General features: G+C 36.7%; 4 protein-coding genes across 6 annotated transcripts in view; 3 read left to right on the top strand and 1 right to left on the bottom strand.

The window, feature by feature from the left end:
- Positions 1 to 557: 557 nt before the first annotated feature.
- LOC134818265 (uncharacterized) lies at positions 558 to 2,593 on the top strand. The gene is made up of 5 exons (XM_063827756.1): positions 558 to 724; positions 858 to 948; positions 1,257 to 1,442; positions 1,570 to 1,704; positions 1,901 to 2,593. Exons 1-5 carry the CDS (start codon positions 573 to 575, stop codon positions 2,069 to 2,071), a joined length of 735 nt encoding a protein of 244 aa, XP_063683826.1. The 5' UTR covers positions 558 to 572; the 3' UTR covers positions 2,072 to 2,593.
- A 440-nt stretch (positions 2,594 to 3,033) lies between these two features.
- Positions 3,034 to 7,349, top strand: LOC134818735 (uncharacterized). Its single transcript, XM_063828381.1, has 3 exons — positions 3,034 to 4,466; positions 5,660 to 5,714; positions 5,864 to 7,349. The coding sequence occupies exons 1-3, from the start codon at positions 3,044 to 3,046 to the stop codon at positions 7,284 to 7,286; spliced, it is 2,901 nt and encodes a 966-aa protein (XP_063684451.1). The 5' UTR covers positions 3,034 to 3,043; the 3' UTR covers positions 7,287 to 7,349.
- Positions 7,350 to 7,945: 596 nt separating this feature from the next.
- LOC134818937 (uncharacterized) lies at positions 7,946 to 17,801 on the top strand. Of its 3 annotated transcripts, none has more exons than XM_063828665.1 (12): positions 7,946 to 8,300; positions 8,408 to 8,543; positions 8,680 to 9,722; positions 10,004 to 10,249; positions 10,961 to 11,146; positions 11,561 to 11,710; positions 11,861 to 11,987; positions 13,639 to 13,777; positions 15,282 to 15,503; positions 16,062 to 16,128; positions 16,358 to 16,504; positions 17,201 to 17,801. In XM_063828665.1, exons 1-12 carry the CDS (start codon positions 8,118 to 8,120, stop codon positions 17,249 to 17,251), a joined length of 2,697 nt encoding a protein of 898 aa, XP_063684735.1. In that variant the 5' UTR covers positions 7,946 to 8,117; the 3' UTR covers positions 17,252 to 17,801. The 3 variants fall into 3 exon arrangements, 2 of the variants coding, with proteins under 2 accessions (XP_063684735.1, XP_063684736.1); XM_063828666.1 differs by having other exon boundaries at positions 8,004 to 8,300; positions 8,408 to 8,539; positions 17,201 to 17,797; XR_010160705.1 differs by having other exon boundaries at positions 8,018 to 8,300; positions 13,679 to 13,777; positions 17,201 to 17,796.
- A 7,901-nt stretch (positions 17,802 to 25,702) lies between these two features.
- The window catches only part of LOC134818482 (thyroid receptor-interacting protein 11-like), a 54,016-nt gene continuing 53,239 nt past the window's right edge, over positions 25,703 to 26,479 (bottom strand). Inside the window, exon 30 of the mRNA XM_063828068.1 lies at positions 25,703 to 26,333. Coding sequence (XP_063684138.1) covers positions 26,254 to 26,333 — 80 coding nt within the window. The 3' untranslated portion in view covers positions 25,703 to 26,253. The remainder of the gene's footprint in view (positions 26,334 to 26,479) is intronic.

Below are 26,479 nucleotides of genomic sequence, written 5' to 3'. Positions count from 1 at the left end.
CGGGGTAACATGGATTCTCTGAAGAAACATGACAAAAGTAAAGAGCGCAAAGAACGGAAGAGGAAGGATCTATAGAATTTTTATTAAATGGTATTGATTTATGAGGATACACATAGAGTCACTTTATTGGGGCTATTGTCAACTTTGTTATCAGCTAAATTTACATACTTTTGAATGATTGACTTGTTTATTTAATTTTTATTCTAGTTGTTTAAAATTCTGCACGACTTCCTTTGCAGTAATGAAACCACGATAGTAAACCATTTTTGTTTTTTCTCAGGGTCTAAGTGTAACTTCAACTGATTTCGAAATACCTTATGATATGCAGCTCAAACATATTTAACATTTACTTGTACAGTTCATCATTATGTGTGACAACTAGATAATTGCTACCTATTTTGAGAGCGTGTCTTTAAAATGCAATGACTAAAAAACTATGGAACCTATGTGACTCGTGAGTCACACAAGATTCTTAAAATGTATCCAAAACTTTTAAACCTTCCTTTGTTTCATTCAGTACTGCCTATATTAAAATTAAGTATCTGTTTACTAAATAACTCCTTTTAGGTTTCATGATAGGTTTAAATGGCCAACCTGCTCTTATCCCGCCTATAAAATATAACACTAAATGTCAAGTTAACTTATACACGGACTGCCCATTATCAGGGTTGGACAATATCATCCCTATCAAAACATGTTCCGTTGCATCGAGAATATTATCCAAGTAAGTTGTTCCCTCATTGGTTCCTGAATCTCCCCCAATTCATTAGAATAAATTTGATCATCTTGAGATCACATCTAATAATTTCTTCTTCAGATCTTTTCATTTTAGTAACACAAGTTTCAACCTTCACCAGGTGTATCATACTAGAGTGCCTCTGTGGAAGACTAAGTAAGCTGAAGAATACTACATTCGGTTACACACAGTGGGTTGGACAAACAAGTGAGGTATTCATCATCTAGTAGAATTTATCATTTTCAGTTTTATATGTAAAATAAATGATTCTGGGGTCATGAAGAATTTTAAGCAAGAATCGAGTGATTATTCCATTAAAAACATTGCAATTTTTTACACCTATTGGTAAGATTAAGACAATGGATTGTTGTCTGGATTATGCAATTTCAATACAAAAGCAGATGTTGTTTAAAGCCATACTAAAGCTCGATACAAATATTAGCATGGCCTTACCATAGAAGGAAATAGCACGGGTTACATTTACATGGTTAGACTTATTTCTCACGATGATTCTCCTCAGGCCTATGCAGATATCTGCAAGATACTGAAAGCTGTTGGAGCAACTAATGTAAGATCATACCTGGAGGAACAGGATATCTTAAAACTTTTCCCTTTGTTAGAAAAGTTTGTGAGCAATGAACTTTTACCAGTTATAGCAAAGTCTCCCCTTACCTCGCATCTCTCCACTTTTTCAACTTATGGACAGGTTAGCAAAATGTTTAATGTTGGAATTGTGACATCATAACTATGTGCGATATTTTCTATCCTTTGTAAAATTAAGAAAGAATTTGATGAATGATAGTCAATAGTTTGCAGTGCTGTTCTATTGTCAGGTTAACAGTCTGTGTGTGTCAATGTTAGAAGAGTTGCTGTTTGGCGGGTCCCCCAAGTATGTAGCTCACCAATTTGCTTTACTCTACAGAGCACTAGCTTCCACTGGTCTTGCCTTACAATCCTTCAAAATCAAGGTATTAGTTGAGAAGACCTTCTTATCCTTCTGTACAATTTAACGTTAATGCTAGTTTTTTAATTGACCCTACATTTTACAAGTTGTATGACAAATATGTAGATTGTAGCCATTATAACTTAGTTTCGGATGTCTCGGTACATTCATTATGTGCTTTTTAGAAACTATTTGTTTAGTTGAAACAAACTAATCCCCAGGGAGAAGGTCTGTTTACGACTCTAAAGCAGGAGCTGGACCAATATCAGATTTTATCAGTGGACACTCATGAGATGCTTATTCATTATTTATCCACTTTGAAGGAGGAATCCCAATCATTTGTAACGAGTAACTCCATTTCGCAGGCATTCTGTGAGGCCACCGACATTTGAAATTTGATATGATTGAATGCTTGGTAAAAATGTTGTCAATTAGGTTGATTTATATTTATAATTTAACTTGTATTTGTGTGATTCTTTGAACTTTATTTATTTTGAGCTAGGTTTATTGTTTAATTGTATTTCTGTACTTAAACTTTAAAGTAAATATTTTTCTTGATTTATTTCTATATTTTGAATTGATTACTGACTTGATAACTATTGTATTTGTTAATTGATATAATAGGCATAACTACGATTTTATTATATCTGTAAGTTGAGATTTAAATAATGAAAATCTATATTATATAAAAATCCGGTGATTTATCCGCTTCTGTTTTATTCAGCAAACACCTGATGAGTCGGGGCTTTAGATTCATCTTTTTCCACGTAGATTTCTTTAATATGTTATATTTTAAATTTTCTATTAATTTAAGTAAATTTAAAATGAACTTATTATATTTAAATAGTAAAGTACTTATATAAGTATATTATATAATACATATTATCAGATCTTTATCTACAAATTTAACTGGATTAACGAGTTTCTCTCTTAAAACTCCTAATGACTTGGAGGTGTATGTAACTTGACACTCGGTACATTGTTCGCTAGAGCAGGAGCGGTTATAATTGACCATGTCTTATTAAGCCTCATCAGACGTTGGGTCGTTGAATCTAAATGCCACAGCAGTCTACAAGCTATTATCTTTATTACTGTTCGTGTATTTTCTTAAATTTCGGAGCTAAAATGGCAAGTCAATGTTATTGTAACATTTGTGTCTTACGGTATGGTTCGAGCACTCCGCTTATAAACTGGTGAGCTTTATTGTACCCAAAATCAATTCAAAGGTTTTCTAGTTCCAGACATATACTCAATCTAGTGATATCAGACATTTTGTCTATAATCGCGAAATCATAATCCTTCGTTGCAAAACTTTAGATCTACCAAACCAATTACCACTAAACCCTACTTTTTTCAGTGATGGTATGATAAAAGGTTCCATCAGTAGGTCGAGGTTTGTGGTTACCATCTTATCATGCTCCATCATACTCTTCCCTCCTGGAGGGATCACTTACGGCTTCAACGTCATCGATCCTTATCTGTACTCTTACATTGTGTCTTTAGATAAGGATCACTCTACAGATAAATCACGCCTGTCATGGGTGTACTCAGCTCTTATGATTGGACAAGCTATTGCAATGATAACAGGAGGGCTCTTGTTGAGGAAGTTTTCCACTCGCAACATTGCAATTTGTGCTGTTGTGATGTTTAATATCAATATCTTGGCCATGTATTTTTCTTGTAGATCAGTAATGACACTGGCGTTAAGCTATTTTCTGGCAGGGTTCACTTTAGGACTGATATATGTCACAAGTTTGGTTGTGGGCTTGTCATGGATTGAAAAACAATATCATGGTCTGGTCTCTGGAATTCTTAGTCTGGGCTACGGACTATCTAGCGTTTTTATCAGCCCTCTGGAGTCACTCTATGTCAACCCAAACAATTTGGACCCCATCAAGAACCCTATCGATGGCGAGTTAATCTTCAACCAATCTTTCATACTGAACAAAGTTCCAAAGATGTTTGTAATGTTTGGTATACTGTCAACATTGCTTCAGTTTCCTTTAAGCTTTCTCCTTGTCAAAAACCCAACCCCAGACACGAGAAAAGGTGAAGATGTCATGCCTTCCATAAACGGCGAATCTGTTAAAGACATGTTCCGTAAACCTAGATTTTATCTACTGTTTCTAATTTTTGCACTGAATAAAGTGCCTCTAGCTTACATAGGCTCCTACTCAAAGTTTTATGGACAGACCTTTCTGCACGACGATATGATCCTCTCTGTAGTGATAGCACTATCAGGAATATTCAATGCACTGGGACGTCCTTTCTGGGGACACATTCACGACAGATTTGGAGTCAAGGTATCCTTGTTCATGCTCTGCCTTGCTACGGGTGTTTGTATTTTGTTGTCATATCTTAGCAAGTTTCTGACGGGACGAACAACGTGTGCAAGTCTATACACCATTGCTATTTGGGCTTCATACTTCTGTTGCACAGGTAACTATGGCATCATGCCAGCCGCTACCATCCAATTCTTTGGCGAGCAAGATTTCGGAGTGAAATACGGTATCTTATACCTCAGTCAGGCACTTGGTGCTGTTATATCTGCCCTGTACACCTCCTTCATTCCCTTCTGGATGCCACTTGTCTTGACTATTGTCTTCACATCTGTAATCTCGGGACTTCTTTCTCTGATGTTGAGAAAGACAGAGACACTGGACGATCAGGCAAGGGCACTGTTAGATGATACTAGCACGGACAGTTTGGTCCCCAGCAGAGAGTTTGAGCTTAATAGAGAAAACAGAGACACTCTAGAACTTAAGGAACATAGAGATGAAAATGAGTAGAGTGAAAAAAATGAGGACAATTTAAACGTTAAATATTAAAGTTGCATTTATTCTTCAGAGATCATAGTTAATAGTATGGTTTGTGTTTCTATGTAAAAACGATTTTAAAATTGAATATAATTATGTTGTGATTAGAAGATTTATTTATTTTTATTGAAAATTTCGCAGTTTTAACACAGTGCAGGGTGATCAAACTGTGGTTTTTAGCAACTAATATTAATCATTATATACATTTTTTTACAGACTGTGCCGGACCTGCTAGTTATTGTATGCTAGTGTATGCTAGTTAGTGTACCTGTTAATGTTTATTTCCGATCCATGGCTTTGATTTCATAGTTTGTCTTAAATTCGTAGCGCTAAACTTAAGATCGCTAACAAGCACTGTGCCTCACTAAACAGACCACAGCCTTGCATATAACTGAATAATAAAAAATGGGCTGTAATAAATTATATGATGGATCGGGAATTGAGCGGCCGCCCGCTAAATAAATGCAGCTGCATTTCTTGGTTTCAATAGTTCAATGTTTGTAAATTAGCACCTAAATCTTGATAATGCAAGCAAATCTGAGTAGCCTAGATGATTTGAATGATCTCGAATGTTAATTCGTCATCATATCTTTTAATTACAATAATTGAATGTTATTTGTTATACCAATGGGGTATAAATTATGTTATGTATAATCAGATTTAATCGAGAATCTTTGTACTTTTGTTAGATCTATAGCTATTCAAAAATTTTTAATAAACCTTGATGCTTCATTTGTTCTTTTTACCGTCATAATTTTATAAAAATAATTTAACATATCTTGTCAGCTCAAGATATGTGGAAAACTTATTACTTACCATTTGATTCGGATTATTCTACTAACACTGCCTACACAATTATAGAAAAATTTCTGAATTCAAAAAAATATATCAAGCTGGAATGTCACTTACATACAATTACATTCTTTCTAACATTCCTCAGATATAATAGAAAATGTCAGCTGAACTGTTCAACCAAGGGAAAGTTCGCACTCAAACAACAAGATTAAACCCGCACCTCATCACCCCTCTCAACTACACAATGGGAGGGAATGGATGGGGTGCCATTTGCTGGAATAGACTTGTCATTACGTTGTGTAGCTGTATGCCATGTAGATTGTAGCAGTCAACACGCTATTATCTTTAATCCTGTTTAAATACTTGCTTATTTCGGAACTAAAATGGCGAGTCTCTGCATTTGTGGTAATCCTTTTGCAAACATGTGAGATTTATTATTTAGTCACATGCTCAATCTAGAACTGCTACACATTTTGTATCGACAAATCATAAATTAACCTCAAAAAACTCTTTAAAATGCATTCCAATTAAATGGTTTGCTGTTAAAATACCCTAACCACTAACTCTTTTCAGTGGTACTGTCATAAGAGGCTCCATCAGTCAAGCCTTGCTCGTGGCCATCATCGTATCCTGCTCCGTAATCCTCTTTCCTCCTGGAGGGATCACTTATGGTTTCAACTTCGTCGATCCTTATCTGTATTCTTACATTGTGTCTATAGATAAGGATCACTCTACAGATAAATCACGCCTGTCATGGGTGTATGCAGCTCAAATTACCGGACAAGCTATTGCAATGATTACAGGAGGACTTATGGTGCGGAAGTTTTCCACTAGCAATGTTACAATTTGTGCTGTTGCTTTGTTTAACTTGAACATCTTTGTCATGTATTATTCGTGTACATCGGTAATGTCGCTCATGGCCAGCTATTTCATAGTAGGGTTCACTTCAGGACTGATATATGTCATGAGTTTAGTTGTGGGCTTATCGTGGATTGAAAAACAATATCACGGTCTGTTCTCTGGAATTCTTAGTTTGGGCTATGGACTATCTAGCATTTTTATTAGCCCTCTGGAGTCACTCTATGCCAACCCAAACAATTTGGACCCCATCAAAAACCCTATCGATGGCGAGTTAATCTTCAACCAATCTTTCATACTGAACAAAGTTCCAAACATGTTTTTAATGTTTGGTATACTGTCAACATTCCTTCAGTTTCCTTTAAGCTTTCTCCTTGTCAGAAACCCAGACACGGGAAAAAGTGATGGTGCCTCCATAAACGGAGCAACTGTTAAAGACATGTTCCGCAGGCCTGGATTTTATCTACTGTTTCTGATTTTTGCACTGAATAAAGTGCCTTTAGCGTACATACACTCCTATGCTAGGGATTATGGGAAAACCTTTCTGCACGACGACAAAATACTGCTCTCTGTAGTGATAGCACTATCAGGAATATTCAATGCACTGGGACGTCCTTTCTGGGGACACATTCACGACAGATTTGGAGTCAAGGTATCCTTGTTCATGCTCTGCCTTGCTACGGGTGTTTGTATCTTGTTGTCATATCTTAGCAAGTTTCTCACGGGACAAACAACGTGTGCAAGTCTATGCACCATTGCTGTTTGGGCTTCATACTTCTGTTGCACAGGTAACTATGGCATCATGCCAGCCGCTACCATCCGATACTTTGGCGAGCAAGATTTCGGAGTGAAATACGGTATCTTATACCTCAGTCAGGCAGTTGGTGCTGTTATATCTGCCCTGTACACCTCCTTCATTCCCTTCTGGATGCCACTTGTATTGACTATTGTCTTCACATCTGTAATCTCGGGACTTCTATCTCTAATGCTGAGAAAGACAGAGACACTGGACGATCAGGCAAGGGCACTGTTAGATGATAATAGCCCAAACAGATTGTTTCCTATCAGAGACTCCTATCTCAATAGAAAAGATAGAGAAACTCTAGAATTTATAGGACTACAAGATGAAAATGAGTAGTATAGTAGTATGCACAAATGACGAGATGAGGAAATTCAGCTCAGGACCAGGTGGAAAAATATTCAAAGTCAGATTTTTGATTTGTGTAGCTAGATTGATAGGACTGTAATTGTTATGCTTATGTAGGTTAACATTCTTGATTAAGATTCGAAAATTAAATACATATAAATTGTAAATATAAATTTTTATTTTTTATCTACCGTAGATAAAAAGTTAGCAATTTTAGCATGATATTATTTTCTGGTAATTGCAGTTAGAGTTTAAGTTGTCCAAACTATGGTTATTAGCAATTAATCTTAATCTTGATATGTAAATATTTCGGCATTTAATTTACAGGACAGTGCTGGTCAGTGCATCAGTTCATGTTCTTAAATCGTTGTTGCCAAGTTTTGTCAATTAAGAGCAATTAAATTTTAAATAATGCAAAAAAGATCTAGCTTGCATGACCTCAAAATTATACATTTTTCAAAGACTTTTTAGTAACTTTGACTCTTTATTTGTTCTCTTTAGAGCTATAATTTTACATAAATCTATAGAAAACAGATTTTTATTTGATGTTAAATTCTTATCGTCACGGTGCGAACGGTCAACTCAAATATACCCGACTGGGACTACTCTTTAGATTAGTCCGATAATGAAAGCTTTGCCTGATCAACTATAGATACATGTCTGTATTCAACAAAAGACACTACTCGCATTCCTCTAACATTCTTTCTTAGACAAACATTCCCAGATATAGAAAATGTCAGCTAAACTACAAACAAGGGAAACGTCCCTCGCTCGCCTACATGACTAAACCATTACATCATCAACCCCTGGCAAATAAACACAATGGAACAGAAGGAATGGGTTGCCATCTGCCGGAATAGAGCTGCCCTGACAAGCTACGTAGATGTGAAGGAAGCTATTCATTATCTCAAGGCTCAGATCGAGGACCCTCCTGTTGGAGCCTATTTCTCTCCTCTTGATGTGCAGCTGGAGTCTGCTGAGATTGACCAGTTTCAAGACCATGTCGTGAGTGCTCATCATTATTACCATTTTATGCCAATTCTATTAATACCGCGAGGGTGACCGGTTTGAAGGGAGAGCTGATTATCAACTTAAAAAACTTAAAATTTCAGTCGATAAAAAGTTTGCTCGACTACCTAAGGAGACAAAGAGATGGTTTTAACTTGCTATGTAGTGCTCTGAAGGCAGCAAATCAGTCTTTCATAGCTGATATCTTGCTTCAAACCAAAGATAAGATTCCTGAAGTAGGTAGGAAAAATTTTTGCTCAAATTTATATTATATTTATTCGACCGTGTACTTTAACTCAGTTTACATAAATGTTGAATCGAGTTACTCCGACAATTTGTAAATAACTCCATTCCTTCTAAAATTTTCCATTTTCAGATCATGCCCCAAGTTTCGACATACCAGACACACGAAGAATGATTCTTTACAAGATCGCAACCAAACTACAATCCGGGAGAAGTTACATCAACTTGTACGGAGAACAAGGTGTGGGTACTTCCTGCTTTCTAGAGCAAATCATACGGTACTTACAAGAAGAATGTTACTTCAGCATCAAGAGGATTGATCTTACTGACACACCACTGATACTCCAACAGAAGTACTTTTCTACCATGAAACACGAGCTTTTATCCAAAGAAAAGGCAATGAAGAAATTTTGTGTTTTTTGTGTCGATAACTGCAATTCAATCGTTCTCCAACAGAAACCAAAGCATCAGATGCATCAGATGAAATCAGTTGCAACTTGGATAGCAAGTTGTAAGAACAATCTCGGGATAAGCCTCCTTACCACCGCCTCTAACAAGATAGAGGGGCTAGATAACATTGAAGTCAGCAGACTGCCTGTGGAAGAAATGGGTAAAGACATTCAAAAAATGTTTTTGAATATTTCTGATGCTGAAATAAGGGACCTTACAGCCGTGTTTCCGGAGGAATGTAATCCTCTGGACTGTTTTCTACTGAGTACTCTTTACATACTCCATCGCAAACAGGTGGATCACGTGGCAACATTCCTCAAAAGACACCCAACCGACACAAGAAATGAACTGTTTGCCGCGGTGTTCAGTAAACTGTCCAGGACGCAGCAGGACATTTTGTTATCAGTATATTCATTGCCGTGCAATGGGAAAGTTAGTCTTCCTTCTATTTACTCGTTATACCACGGATCATCTAGACCTCCAGAAGAGATTCGCATTCAACTCCTGGAAACAGCAATAACTGAACTTGTTGACTTTAATTTGCTTAACAAAAAGGACCATCGGTACTCGATGAAAGACTCCAATTTCTTTTACCACTTCCGAGCGTTTTTCAAGAAGAAACACCCCAAAAGATTGAGAGTGTATTATTTGAGAGGGCTTCACTATTATCTGGATTATACTATCAAGATTATCCAAGATGTTCATTCACTAAACGAATTCAATAAGGTAATTTCAGTAAGGATTATTTTATGAGTAGTGAGTGAATGTTTTATATACTATAGATTCAAGTCGGCTCAACATGCTACGCACAATTTATACAATAGTTTGGCTCTACCTGCTTGATATTTGTTTCATTTTCAAGTTATCATTCCAAGGTTAAATATTTGATTATGTTCATTGTTCAAGCTTTTGATAGAAAACAATTTAGTCGTATTTTATAACTTTACAAAATATGATTGGAACCGATTGCAATTCTCATGAAACTAACACCAGTTTCACTCCACCAGACTCAAGCAGAGGAATGGGCGGACACAATACCTCGAATCTCCTTTGTTCTGGAACCGACAGAGATCCTTCTAGAACAAGCCATCCTCCGCAAACCACAAATCAGCAAACCTCTTTACAACAAGAGGATATTTGTTATAGAGAAGTTGAGAGACATTGCCCTGCACGTTCCCAATGCTACTCTCATTCTGTCGGCACAGAATCTGTTGAATGATTTCGATAATTATCACTGTAAACATGCTGACATTGTGAGTTATTTAACTTTAAATATTATATGCGATTTTTAGTATCAAACAGGAAAATAGATTGATAATGATATCCGACCGTTTCCGGTTCAGCAGGGACTGGTACTCGGTTCATTGTCGTTTGTGATAATATAAAATGTGTTATGTGGTTAATGTAGTGTACTCTACAATCTAGATCTATAAAACGGAGTACGAGTTACCGAACACCGGGGCGCCATGATAGCCTCTTTTGTCTCCGCATAGCCTCTAATTGTGCTTACTAATACAATAGAGTCTGAGGGCAGCTAAACACCAACTTGCAGTGATCGATTGTCTCAATCAGCTCCCATTTATTAAGATTATATTCACGCATAGTTGAACACTCAACAGTATGAGATAAGTGGAAAATTTGAAAACTTTTCACTAGATAAATTTTATAACTATTATATTGGACATTTTACATATTTTGGGTAATAAATTAACATGCCGGGTCCTTGACTTCGGACCTTTAGTAGCAGGTGCGGGACCATGTTATTGCCTTATTAAAGAAATCATTGGCTTTTAGTACCACATTTTAAATGACAGGGGTTAAAACGGGATTAACTTTAAATTTCCGCCAAGATCCGACAGCCTGAAATTTCCTCTTCTATACACCGGCAAACCGGAAAATAGATTGATATCAGGCCAAAAACCCCGATCGGTTCCTACCCCAACGATAATATCTATGATAATCAGGAGGATAAAGCGAAGTTGCTGTGTCTCATAACTGAACTGTCCCTCTCCCCTGACTGCAGTTCTACAGATGCCCGGGAAAACCTTCAAAAGGCCATGATTGAAGTCCAAACTTTGTTAGACAAGAAGAAATCAGCACCTGAACTCAGAGTTAAATACTACTTGAGGATACTTATACCCCTTGCAGAGGTGAGTTTGTGTGAGAGAGAGAGAGAGAGAGAGAGAGAGAGAGAGAGAGAGAGAGAGAGAGAGAGAGAGAGAGAGAGAGAGAGAGAGAGAGAGAGAGAGAGAGAGAGAGAGAGAGAGAGAGAGAGAGAGAGAGAGAGAGAGAGAGAGAGAGAGAGAGAGAGAGAGAGAGAGAGAGAGAGAGAGAGAGAGAGAGAGAGAGAGAGAGAGAGAGAGAGAGAGAGAGAGAGAGAGAGAGAGAGAGAGGATACTTATACCCCTTGCAGAGGTGAGTTTGTGAAGAGGCTCTGAAATGGTTGCTTTTAAATAAGATGAACCTGTTTTTTCCTCACTAACTTGAGTTACGATATACTTAGCAATAGAGTAAGGAAGAAACATACCGTTTCCCAAATATCTTATGGAATTTTCAATTCCTAGATTTACGTAAAAGAAAAGAGTTTCGAGAAAGCGCGACACTGTTTTCGGGAGTGTCTCAAGTTAAAGTGTGACAATAAGACTATAAACTGGTTGCTGAGAAAGAGACTGAAGTTTGTTAACGATATTTTGAAGAACCCCACCAGTCTCGAGGTTTTTTTATTTTTTTTGTTTCCTTTTTTCTCGAGGTTTGACTGATATTTATTATACATACTGCTGTTTAAATTATAAAATTTGCATCTTTTGGCTGATTTTTATTAAAATCTAAACTGCAAATAATCTAACGACCCTGTACCCAACCAGCTAGAATCCCCGACGGGTAGTGCTAGTTTTACTCCTCTCTCGCCGGTCGACGTTACCTCCAAGAACTTCCTGTCAAATGACATTAAATACCATCTGGAGATGGGGGATAATTTCTACGTTAGAGGAGGTAAGTTTATGGTTCTTCATTTTATCGTACTCCTTATTTAAAATCTCATCTCTTAGTAATAATACAGGGGGGGTCACGACACCTTGATTGGGCAGCCTTAACGACTCCCATAATGTTTAAGTTTAACGGGGATGTTAACAGGGTCACCTTATATATATGGGTAAACTAGACCTGCATAAGCCAGGGGAACGGCCCATAGCAGGGTAACCAGGATGGCCCGGTACCCAAAAACCTGATTAACTAGCAAAGATAAAAAATAACAATAGGTAATACATAGATACCAATACTATACCGATATAAGATGCATAGTTCAGAAAGATCAAACCGGGATGTTCCTTCTGTTAGTCTTTTGTAAGAGTCCATGGCTGTCGTAATCTTGTCTTTATTTCTTTTCTTCTCCGTGTTGTATTAGTCTTGCTGTAACGAGGAGTTAAAGAAATGTCTAGTATGGTATACTATGGTCCTGGGAGGTATCATGTTAAAGATATAGAGGGCTGGGGAGGTCACTGAATCATGTGATTGAGAAATAAAAGGAAACTGTGTAAGTAACGTGGTTGTCCCTTCCACAATCAAGAAAGAAGAGGGGAGGGAGAGAGAGAGACACGCATTGGGTCAAGCTAGAAGTGCCGACTGTCCTGTGGACTGATGAGCCCTTAGAACTGGCTGGCTAGCAGGACCTGTTGCAAGTCTGGGAACAATCTGGGGAGGGGAGGGTGATTGTGGTAGAGGGACAATTACGATTACTAAGGCTAATATAAAAGAGACTAAGGAGGTTCTTAGAAATCTAGATACTTGGTAGCTCTAGCGATCCCCACAGTGTTACTGGTAGAGAAGGTGTGATGGAAGGTATCCTCTCTGATGGTATAGTTACCAACGTAGTATTTCCTGTGTAAGGAGAATGCTGGACAGCTTGTGAGATAGTGTGCTGTAGTTTCATTGTCTTCATCACACTTTTTGCATGCTGTTGGGTTCGTTGCCAGTCTTGTTTTGGAAATATCTGAGATGACTGCATCCTGTGAATAGATGTGTAAGAATTCTACTCTTGTCTCTATTTTGTCGTCTAACGTCAAGGTGTCTGTCAAAGAAACTAATAATGTTGGATTGGTGGAAAACAGTGAGGATCTGAAGAGTAATATATGATAAAAGTGAGGTCGGAATAACAGGGTCACCTTATCAAGTGATTAGGTAAACCAATCACCTGATCACACGTAATGAATAAACTCGTTATGCTTCGTATCTCGGTCATCTGAGAAGCTACAACTCTAATTTTTTTCAGGACAAACGTATAGTAATCTGAATGGCTAAAAACAATTCAATAAAATTTAGCTCGATCCGAGTATCCAAACTATTAACTAAATGCGAAAATGAACCTTCATTTGAAATAAATGAACACGAATATTTTCGAGTTGACAAATTCCTCGAACCAGTGGTGGGTGGTATGGTACTGAGTCATACCAGACAAAATTATTTCAATTGGGCACTCAGTGACCGAGCTATAAAGGCCAACAAATGGGTACTGACTTTTGGCCCACCCTATAGTACTTCACTCGGAGCAAAATGAAAGTTTGATATTAATCTATATCTAGCGTCAAAGACATTTGATGTTCGAGATTTTCAAATTCAATTGTATGTAAGCCTCATTACTCCGCAGATATTACGATAGCGTTTAACTACTATTTCGAGTTGTACAGGAAGTTCCACAGTCAACATCTCCACCTTAAAGAGCAGGAGTACATCCTCGTTACTATGGGACATCTCAAACTACAGAAACATTCTCGTCTTGTCAGATCGTGAGTTCTTAAAGTGCTTTTTTTACATTTCGATACATTTTATTGTATTGTGGTAAGTGATTACTCTATATATGTCTCCAATATATACCTCCCTTCAACCTCACCCCTACCAAAGTGATAAAATCTCTTGGGTATTAGCTTCATTATGCTACATTATTATACTACATTATCAAAATATTCATATATTGTATTATATATATATAATATATACCCAAAACAATCACATAGTTTGTAACATGATCATTGCTGAGGATTTTATACGCCGAAGGATAATTGCACGGTCATTGCTTGGTAATTGCACGATGATTGCTTGGTATTTCAGCAATTTTGCTCACTAACACTGATTAAACAGTTTTAAATCTCAATCTCTTCTTTCATGACAGTTTTCGTAATATTTGAAGTTCCTCTTCATAACATGACAAGTTACAGTTCTATATGAATATTATGTAGTTACAATGTCTATCCACTGTCAATTAGGATATTCAAATCTAAAGTCTCCAGCTTAATTTATCAACAATGTTTAATTTGTTGTACAGAGGAACAAACATTGCAATAAACAGTAAGAAAGTATTAGTAATGATACGATATAACTGATATAACCGATATAGGAGCTCCCCTTATCTGACGTTTTTACAGAGCTATAAGTCTAATTTAACCCCATAATAATGATAACTTCTTCTAATGGGTATATTTAATTACATACCCTAATTACACTCAATTACAGACTCATTACATATTCGTGAAGTTTTCAATACTATTGAGTACGTATTGAGTTACAATAATTTCATTTCCTGTTCTCAGTACTAAACATCGCGATAAGTGTGGCAAACTGCCTCACTTATTAAGAAACGATCGATATTTATACTTAGAAATAAATATTAATAATAAATTATTTTTAATCTAGCATAAAATTCAGTGATGCTAAAGCAACGATTTGACTGCCGTCATTCGATATACCATAATGGGACCTCCTTTGAACAATCCATGAAGCCAGAAAAAAGGCCAGTCTTTATAACATGTAATTGTAATGTGTACTATCAATGTCCCATCAGATGTCATAAAACACATTACACACCTGCTACATTTTACACGTTATAAACACCGTGTAATTGTAACACACTAGTCCCGATCTTGGTAGATGTATTATATAGCCTTACAGACAACAGCGACATGGCGAACCTAGCAAGCTCGGAACGAGGGGCCAATAACCCTCTGTTATTGTTGTATGTACTATGTAGTCTCAATGTTACAATATTGATAATTTAGCAATAATATTGTGTGTGATCAGTCTTTTCTACACTCTATAACAGTCAGTGTAGAAATCATTGAGGCCGGTTAACTATAATAGTGCTGTGCCACATGGAATATTAATTAAACATTGTTAAAGGCGAGGAAGCGTGGTTATTTACGTGTTACATCATGTCATCATGTGGAACAATTCATTATAGTCACAAGTTTTTAAAAGTAGTTTTAAGTTTTGTTTACTAATTACAGTTATTTCCAGGCAAGTAATGGACGCGATACGATTCTACGAAGAATCCCAGAACTTCTACAAGCTCCGTAAGGACCACTGTAGTGAGTTTCTCAAGATCTGTATTTTCGCAGCTAACTTGCTGGCTGGGAAGAAGAGAATATCACGTGATATGATGTTACAGTTCAGGAATGCTCAGAATGATACTAAAACTGCGTTCTTCTTGTCAGTGTTTCACAAAGATACTAATCACAGGTTCTTATTTATGTTCTAATATATAACTCAAACATATTAAGATTGTCGTGTTATCTTACTATATATAAAGCGAGACGATATATATGTATTTATCTGTGCCATTTTACTGACACCACGGCATCAACTTTAACGCGAATTTCTGCAAAAACCGTAAAAGATATACAACTGAAACTTTTTTGACTGGGTCAAATGCTTTAATGGCCTCCAAATCAGCATGAAAAAATAAAAAAATTGGCCAAGAAATAGGAGTTTTAGAGCCCAAAATTTGGTACCCCAAGTGGTGTCAAAAATGCGAATTAAATAGGTAATAATTGTTTTAGTCTCTTGAGTCTTGACACCATTTTAGGGTTAGACGGGTTCCTGCTAGTAACTTATAATGCATATTTACTATTATATTATGTAGCTGCACGATATTAAACGCAAAGAACGAAACATATTTTTTTCAAGATGGCATGTTCCAGAACAAATATAAATTATACAGCCAAGAACATTTATTAACAGTTTCATAAGCTCGATAATTCTTATCACTAACTCTCATATAATCCACTAAAATTTTAGACTTCTCTGGAGAGAACTTACTTGTACAGAAAAGGAGCATCAGACCAATAGAATTAAACCTAAAGTTGTAAGTAAAATATTTACTGATTTATTTTGTGTGTATGGATAGTCCAAATCGGTATTATCATTACTTATACTTGACTAATCAATGAATATATTAAATATCTAATCAATCAATCGCTTGAGAGATTATATTGTTTCATTAACTAAAGAATGATTAAGTTACAACTTAATAACATGATAAATTGATACTGATGAAAATGAATTTGTTAGGTTAATTAAGGTAAATTTGTTAGGTTAACTACTACATGTTGGAAGAAGCACACTACAAAATAAAATGTAAAGAGATTTCAACAAACGACAAGACAAAGTTTCTTATCTTTCCCTCCGAACAGCTGCTGGAAAACGTCGACTTATTCGATCCGGCACCCCTTTATCGACAGGTAGGCAGGAGTTGTAACATGGTTTAAGTGTTACATATTGTGTGACACTCACTTGTAACACACTGTCGCGTCCAGATGAAATGGATGCGCTATTTGCACTATTTGTAATTTGCACGTTTGAATTATGAATATAAGCACGTCACTGTTACTCGTGTAAATAGAGCATGAGAATTTATTTACTTATTGAGGGCACCATCCTGTCAAGAGCGAGAGATATAATTAGCAATTTAGTAATATCCTTAATAATAAGGGTGTGCACGCAGCACGTGTGAGGGAAGTCTTTGAAGTGAGGATTTTAGATCCACCTGAATAAGTTCTCATACATAGTTGTGTAGCCATTAATTAATGGGATTTATTGCTATCTGTCGCCTGTCGGGTTATAACAATAGCTTTTATATTTTATACTGTATTACCATATATTTTATAAGATGATTATGGCGCCATGGCGGGGGTTATTCTTACTGTCACCAACATGTAGCTTACATTGGTAGCATTTTCCGATATTGGTTTACGTATTGGTGTATTGGTAACAATAAGGAATCTCAGTAACGGGAGATTGTAAAATTGCCACCAAGGCATTACCCAAAATTTTCGCTCCCCTGCTTCAACTTTTGGCATTTCATTAAACTAAAATAATGAAACAATTGCTCTACATTTGAAGTTATCTTTTTGTGAGTAATTTACATAACTTTTCAGGAGGACCTACATTTAGCAATTTACATCAAGATACCTTCTACACGAATATGATAAACTTTCTAACTATTGAGTAACTATAATTACTTTGAGTGTAAGATCAAGATGTAAACTTGTATTGTATGTAGGATACTAAGCTTACTTAGTGATATATTTTCTTAATGTACTTAATAATTTACTTCTTATTGCATGGTCACACAATGTAAATATTACAGATTTCCAGAGTTTAATTGAATTTCAAGGATGCGTGAAAGTCGCTGTAAAATTCGCCATTTTTTAGATTTGAGACTTTATGTCCTTTTTAGTCGATTTTGATGTAAATGATTAGTTATAGGGTTTCATGGGGTTTATGCATGACCATAATACTGCACCAATGTTATCACACATTCTTCGATTTGTTAGAGATCCGCACAATTCCTTTCCAGGGTACATAATTTATGCGTTTTTAGCATATCATATCTATTTTATAATTCCACATTTTGGCGATCATATTCACTAATTTTATTATCCATGGATTTATTTAAATTTTGACGTATTTTTACAAGTTTTTATGTTATATCTTCTTCTTTTATCAATCTTACAATTAATGTATTGGATATAAAATGCAGAGTTTTAATCGTTCCTGGCATACACTATAAAATCTGCACTATCGGATAAGAGATTAATGTAAATAAACTGAAACGTCCCATAAATGATCATGTTCAGGTATCACATACCGCATACGTACTTGTCATTGATTATCGCTAGCTACTAAACATTCAACAAATTTTAGGACATAATTTCACCATAATTATTAATTAAGTTCGTGAGAGGGAGGTTGAAATCGATACATTGTAGTAAGCCGGTTGGTTACACAGCAGGTTGTTACAGGTAGTAAGCAGGTTGGTTACATGCGACCAGGCAAACAGATTCTCTTTCGGGCGGCACTGTTATCAATCTGATTTAAAGTTCGTTACGCGCGAATTCCAAGCAACAAACAATAGAATAAAGTGCAACTTTCAAACTTAGTTCTCGTGCGCGGCTTATATTATATAAACGACGCTATATATCTAATCACTAATTAAGCTAATATATAATTAGCTATTGTATGCATGCCGCGCAGGAGCTTTAATTTATGTCACTCATTGCATGGTTTATAATAATGTTGTCATATTTAAACTAATTACAACACTACAAATCTATTAAATTTATTGAGGACGTTACAGAAGGAATTAATTTATTGTAGCTTTACTGTAGCATATAGAGGAGTCCTCATATCACGTCCTCTCCAAACAACAAACAATGGTGTTTCTCTTGTCGCTATAATTAATGACATATCACATACAACATATATGTGATAAAATAATTTGACCAAAACCCATAATCATGGGTAAAGTTGTAGGTTTACAACCTACCAGGACGCGCGCCGAGTTGGACTCGTCGACGGTCCTGGAACAGATATTTTACGAGTATCACCCGTTAAGGGTAAAGTGGACCACAACGGTGTCCCTCTCTCCCAAACAAAAGGAAATGATATTAATTTAAAAAAACCGTCCGCAAATGCAAATTGATACCGAGAATGTCAGAATGAAATCGGTCGCTCGCTTTTCCCATTCATTCACGGCTTATTATTGATTATGTTTTACTTGTAGCGCGATGCACTACTGGGTCGATGCACTACTGTGTACTGGGTCGCGCCGCGCATCAAACCATTCTTCTCGCAACCACACTTCGGTAGATCGGCGAAATGCAATGTGCCTCACCGAGCTGCGAAGGATTGACATCGTGAATCAAATGTTATACGAATTGTAATAAAGTTTTTATTAATTATATCCATGACATGCTGTAAAATCTCTTTGGGTTTCTTTTGGGTATTCGATAACTGTTATTTTGGGATAAGGTTGGTAGTTATTACTGGGCGGCGCTCAGCATGTCATTCCGCCGAATCTTTATGCTTATGAACATACTAGCCTGGGGTCCTCAGGTAAGGTAGTAAGTGTCCAATTAGTGTCGATCCAATTAGCTGTTGTTTATCGGATCTTTATTGCCGAGTACAGCTGCCTTCGGGTAGTTTTTTTTTATCAATAAACTTTCAAATTGTTACACAAATACATCATTTTATTTCAAAGAAAATATCGCCGAATGACCTTACATGCTTTGACAAGTGACCGAGTGTAAACAAAATAAAAACTTAATCTATTACAATTGTAAATGAATGGGAAAACTTTACCTGCAACCTGGGGACCCCAGGCTATTATGTTCATTAACATTGGCGGAATGACAGGCTGAGCGCGGCCCAGTAAGGGAAAACTAAAAGCGAGCGACCGATGTCATTCTCGATATCAATTTGCATTTGCGGACGGTTATTCGAATTAATATCATTTCCTTTTGTTTGGGAGAGAGAGAGACACTATTGCGGTCCACTATTTGGTCAAATATCATTCCTTTTAGATTATCATGTCAGGATAATTTACAAAGTCGAAATGTAAACTCATAACTTCATTATTAAGGAGGTAATTTCAACGATTTCGAAACTTTACCTTTGAAAACATTTCCTTGTGTTTAGATAGGCATATTTGTCGATAACTGACTGAATCTGGCACTTTTTACTCATTCAAGTTGGCATTAAATTCATATATAATGCCATCTAAATGTTAACGGGTGATACTCGTAAAATATCTGTCAGATGAGGTTTAAATTCCATCGTAAAGTTGCTGTTCTACACAGTGAGGCATTTTCCTATCAAGAGTGCAGTGCCCTTGTGAGGGATTATTACAATTTTTATAATATATTTGTTAAGATTTAAATTGGTCATTAGAACCACCCGGGCACCGTCTCGGTTTACAATCAACTAAAAAACTTAACCACAAAACCGACTCTGAGCACTATTTCTAGGTTCTGAAACGACTAAATGATGCGAATTACAAATCCCCAGAGCTGATCCCACTCTAAATTAAAAACACTTTCCAACTTCAAAACTTAAACACAAAACCAGCTTTGAGCACTATTTCTAGGTTCTGAAACGACTAAATGATGCGAATTATAAATCCTCAGAGCTGATCCCACTCTACATTAAAAACACTTTCCAACTACAAAACTTAACCACAAAACCAGCTCTGCGCACTATTTCTAGGATCGATTACAATTCTATTTGTACCTATAGCATATGTCAGTACACCTGCGAGCAAATGAGGATTAACATTTTTAACAGCTATTCATTAAACTTATAGGATTATAACTCATAACTACATATAAGGTATAACACAAGTGGCACTGATGCAGATGAATCATGGATAATTATTGACTGTTGACGAAAACTCGAAGTTTGAAATTCAAAGTATAAAGCTGCAAGTAGTAGAAACGTAATTGGGAAATCAGGATTAAATATGATCACACGTAACGCGCGGATATAACATGTGCTTTATCCAATGCGAAACTAAAAGTGATGAAATAAGAAAATCGACTGTAGAGTGATTTAGCGCGACCGATCTGTACTGTTCCATATGGCTCTTACTAAATCGCTCGCCCAAAGATTTCACGTGACTTTGGTTTTTTTGGTTTTGCAGCCGTACAAAACGGTTTTACATAAACCCTAATCCCAACCCTAACCCTAACCATAACCCCGAAGCTATCCATAATCTTAACCACAACCCTAACCCTAACCCGAGCCCTAAATAATCGAATTCACGTTTTACTAGCCTGTCACGTGACCAAAACGGTTTTTTGCCCATAACTCTCCAGGGAAGCATTTTAACCCTACGTCATGGGGGTGATTCGGAATCAGCGTCCAAAAATACACCGATCTAGATCACTTTCATGCCTAAAGGGCCTTTTCACAAGAATTTTCTTAAAATTTGGGCGAGCGATTTAGTAGGAGCGGTTCCATATATTACCGAGTCCAACTCGGCGCGCGTCCTGGTAGGTTGTAAACCTACAAAATTCTCATCTTTCGCACGTGCTAACTTTGAGCGGACGTTGCGTGCACATACAATATTAAATCACCATACATTTTTGCATGTTGGTGTTTTATATATTGTTTAATAAGCATGCAAAGTCTCAAAAGATTTCAAAAAGAACTTGGATCACAACGTGAATCCAAAGTTGATAAAAATCGTGAAAATAGCAATTTTCAGCCTGCAGCCATTTTGAATTTTCTATCAATTTGGGCGTGTCCTCACGTGTGCAACTTTTCGATTTTAAACTTTAAAACTAGCCTATTAAACAATTTATTAACGGGTGATACTCGTAAAATATCTGTTCCAACTCGGCGTGCGTCCTGGTAGGTTGTAAACCTACAAACAATTTAGACCTTTAGGAAGCAAAATTGAGCTCCACAACCCAATATAAATGGGTCAATCATGATGCGACACGAATTGAGAATTGCAGTGGTAAGTTTTGATAAAATGGTAAAGTGAATTCCAAGAATTTAGAGCAGCAATCAAGCTTCAAGCAAACGTGGCTTACTAAAGTTAAATTGTTTATTCGCCCATCAATTTTAGAGATGCTGCCATGTAAAACTAAAATTTGAATCAATGATCACTGATCATACATTTGCATTTATCATATACCTAATATAATTAAATCAGCTAAAAGGTTGGAATAGAATTGGCTGATTGAAAATTGAAATCGATCCAGATCGATTGGACTCGAATTACACCGATTGATATTGAATTAGATTGTATTATCTGATTCAAGATTAGAATCGATCGCAAATTAGAATCGATTAGAATAGAATCAAATTTAACGGAGTCGAATCGGGCCGAATTCAATTCAATTGAACTGTATTCATGAATCTGACAGAATCCAATTTCATGCATAGCATCGAATCTAGTTTATTTTATTCGGACTGAATCAAATCACTATCAGACTGGATTGTAGCTAGTGGTCCCCTGAACTCGTATATGAATTTTCATTAAGATTGGAAAAAAATGACTGAGTTATGAGCCAAAAAACATATGACCATATTTGGGCATACGCACCAAATTTGATCGATTTTGGTCCATAAATTGGTCAAATATCAATATTTTTTAATGTAACCAACTTTATATGGAAGGTAAGCCTATACGACACATTCTCTATGATTATCAGCTCAGTATCTACCTAACTGTGGATTCTATGTTCAAATAATCCCAAAAAATGAACAAAATCGCCTGTATCTCAGTTTGCGATAAATAGTCATAGATAGTTTGCCGCCAAATGTTTTTGAAGGCCTAACTCAAAATTCCATATTAAAACTTAAGGTCGAAATGCGATTCTACGTTGATTCTGAAAATTTCATATAAAAATATTAAAACCCTATCGAGTTCTATTGTTTAGAACGAAATCAGTTTTGCAAATATCCCAAACTGAGATACGGGCGATTTTGTTCATTTTTTGCGATTATTTGAACATCGAATTCACAGTTAGGTAGATATTGAGCTGATAGTCATAGAGAATGTGTAGTATAGGCTTACCGTCCATATAAAGTTTGTTTTATTAAAAAATATTGATATTTGACCAATTTATGGACCAAAATCAATCAAATTTGGTGCGTATGCCCAAATATGGTCATATGGTTTTTGGCTCATAACTCAGTCATTTTTTGTCCAATCTTAATGAAAATTCATATAAGAGTTCAGGGGACCACTAGCTACAAGTAGAGCACCTAAAATCTGGGTTTTTGGGCATATTCAGGGTATTTGGCTAAATTGGGCCTGATTTGGACCAAATATGGGCGTGGCTCCACCGCGGACACCGTTTGGCGGTTGGAGTCCGGGACCCCCTCAAAAGTTTGGTCACCGGTCTTAGTTTGTTGGTCAAATGCTATCTCGAAACCCCCCCCCCCCCCCCCCCCCTTAAAAGACTGTTTAACAAAAATAAACAATGGTCTTGTATTTGTAACATTGATGCACTCATATGTGGTGAATTTGTGACCTCATGTTCATCACACTCACAGTTATTGTAAATGGATCAATCTTGCTACACGTTGTACACCTCTCGTGCAGCGTGTGTCAAGATCAATCATGATCAATGATGCGACTGAGTTGTATAATATTTAATACTGTTCCAGTGATAACGGTGTTTTTTAGTCAAAATATGGTAAAGCATAAAGTGAATTCCAAGAATTTGGAGCGGCAATAAAGTTTCAAGCAGACATGGCTTACTTAACTACTTATTCGCCCATCAATTTTATGAAGATGCTACCATTTAAATTTGAGGACTTAACTTTGAATCAATGATCATATATATTATATATAATGATATATTTCATTTAATTTAATCCAGTAGTTACAAGATATAATCCAATCACGGATCACTGCAAACATATTCCTTAGCAGAGATTGCTCACTGTCTGTAATCGACATCATATACTTGGAATTTTGATGCTTGTCTTCATACCCGATAAAATTATATAGCAGAGATTAAAAGGAACAGAAACATGAGATCATTTATCAATAAAATATAAATCAAAATCGGGAATGATTACATTAACATAGTTATAGTTATACTTTTAGTTCGCCGGAATCCAACACCAATGGCGGTGTTACTTAAATTCCTATTTTGATGGAAATCATTAATTGCGCAATTTTAAATCGGGACATTTATTTAAAAATATTCATGCGTTTGGGCACTGATTACGGTGCCACACTTGTGTTTATGTTCAGTAGAGATCTCAATTTGAATAACATATTAGCAATGTTAATAATCATGACCGAGTGTTGACAGATGGACGATTAGTATCTGTATCATATACTAACAAGACAATTTAGCCACAGGGAAAATAAATTGGCAAATTGTCGGAAAGATGGTACTTTGCTATGAAATTGGCCTAAATTTCTTGACACTCTCCATTTTCCGCAAATCAAAGACCATATTAACGAATTTTCAATATTCATGGCGTTCTTGAAGTTGACATGTCTGAAGTGACAAGCGAACATGAATTCACGTACGGCTAAAATACGAAACCATTTATAATTATAACAGAAAGGCTTTCTTATAGTTATAAATTATAATTATATTGACTAATAAACGCGACCCACGGTGATTTGTGATTATTTCATAGACACCCACTAAAATGACCCATTAAACTGACTCACCACTGCCCAATGACAACGTTCATCGGCCAGCTTTTACCATATTTCCGAGTCGTCTATTAAAATTGCAAAATACTCTCTGAATTTCGGTAGAGTGGTTCAATCTTGAGCAATATTAGACCAATCTTGGTTAAACGTTCGTTGCGGTTATCCTTTTGAATTAAGAGTTTTCAGTTTATGACATGTCATGATGTCAAGTCGAGAATTTTGATTCGCAGAATTCTGTCTAAAAAGCACATGCCGGGGGACTTCAGGGAATATGATATGGCACCCAGTAAATAGCATATTGAAGCTTATGTTCTAAAAGTAGAAGTACAGTGTGCCACACGATCGAGTATAGGCATAGCTATAAGTATAATAAGTAGGCCACAATCTCTCACTGCAGGATATTCCAACCTGACCTCGACCCAAAACCAAAACCGTGAAGATAAGGGATATTTCAATTGGCAAGTGAACACCAAAAATTGACCCATACTTTTATTTTCAGAGGAGCGTTCTTACCTATGTAGGGCAACATGAATTTGGATTGGACGCCCACAAATGCGCAGTTCAACTGTAATAGGTTTAAAAGCTGCCGGAGTTGTGTTTTAACTCCGGTTACCTGATGACTTTATCTATCTAGTTCTACACTTTGTCGCTACACAACATCCGCCCATCAAAGATTCGGCGGAGAAAGAGAGAGACTGGCCCCGCCCGATAAAACACTATGAGCTCTTTCAAGATCTTAAGGAAGGGCCTCCGTCTGGACATTTGAATGCAAAGTGACTTAACACGCTCCAGATAAATCACAATTACATGTCTATTGACAGGAGGCTGTTCGGTACTGGGACTCACCTCCGTTCCACCCAATGAATTCCAGTGCGTGCTGTCATGACCCGCAACGATTATGAGAGTCGTATACGACTTTGCTTGGCCACTTTAAACAAATTGTTATCATCAATACGTGCCGCCATCTTCTCAGAATTTATAACGAATTGCCTCACGTATCTGCTGGAGTTAAGAAGCCTGGACTCATTTACTTTGTGTCGCACTAACTTGAGAAATGAGAGATTCCAAACTGCCAATCTCCTCACAGAACACAATCGCATGGAAATCCGATTTTAGAGAGTCAATTAATAGGTCTAGAGTGGTGCAAGTCAAACAGCGAGGCTGCACTTCGATTAAGGGGAGCCGAAGCTCTTTAATCTCAGACCGATTGAGCACGTTTCAAAAACATTCAAAGAACGGCATCACTTGCTTAACTCTATTTCAAACACTTTGTCGAGATATGAATCAAGGGTGAAGAGCAGCAAGTTAAGATCAGTTGCAAGATGTCCCTTTGAGGTAATGATGCCGAATTGAATTTATTCAATGACGCTATATAGAAGCGGACCCCACAGATTACCTAACATTCAAATTCCCGAAAAATTATTAATGGCCGACACGGCAAAATAGAAATAACGATAACTTCAAGTTGACGCAAAACAATAAATAAAGTCGACAATTTATAATCAAGGTTAAACCGAAACATGACGTCAAGTTTAAATCAAGGAAATTTCAGAATATATCAGCATTTAATAGAAAGCAAAAACAACATAAACAAAAATGGAGTGATTGTCTACGGCTTCTATAGTTAAACTTCCCTTATGAGAATATTAACGTTAAAGCAACTGTGTTGCATATACGCTGTTTTTCCTTCGGCAAAACGATAAACGATAAAAGATAAGAGTCTTCTACACTAACCAATTTACATTAAATTACGAAGCCCAAAAGAATTCAACTCGAAATAATTAAACTGAAATTCATAACATCAAAATTGAATCGTAATAAATAACTTTCCAAAAAAACAGTCCTGGTCACACATTTCGGCACACATTTTCTGCCCTGGTATCAGTCCACAAGATGGTGACGACACCTTTTCTCCTTCTTCTCCAGGAAGCATTCCAATGCGGAGTGTGGTCAGCTGATAAGGATTAAGGGCTGTCTCGAGACTGTCTCGTGACTGTCTCACTATCTCTCGCTCCCTCAACGGGGCTTGTTACCAAGAAGGTCAGCCAGAGAGGCCGGAACCACTAAAGGTGTGGTATTCCCAACAGGCAAAGCTCCTGAAAATATTTACAGTAAACAACACCGCGGCTCTGAGCGGCAGCTACACTTCATAAAAGATTAATTCGTCGTACACGGGTAACCACGTGATAACGGAGAGGGCAGCTGATTGGGTGAAGTCTGAAATTTTGTGTGTGTCGGCAAT

This window comes from Bolinopsis microptera, chromosome 7 (genome assembly GCF_026151205.1).
Source record: "Bolinopsis microptera isolate Bmic1 chromosome 7, MBARI_Bmic_1.0, whole genome shotgun sequence".
Lineage (NCBI taxonomy): Eukaryota > Metazoa > Ctenophora > Tentaculata > Lobata > Bolinopsidae > Bolinopsis > Bolinopsis microptera.
The sequence above is the reverse complement of the archived record's forward strand: the minus strand, read 5'-3'. Positions and strand labels throughout refer to the sequence as shown.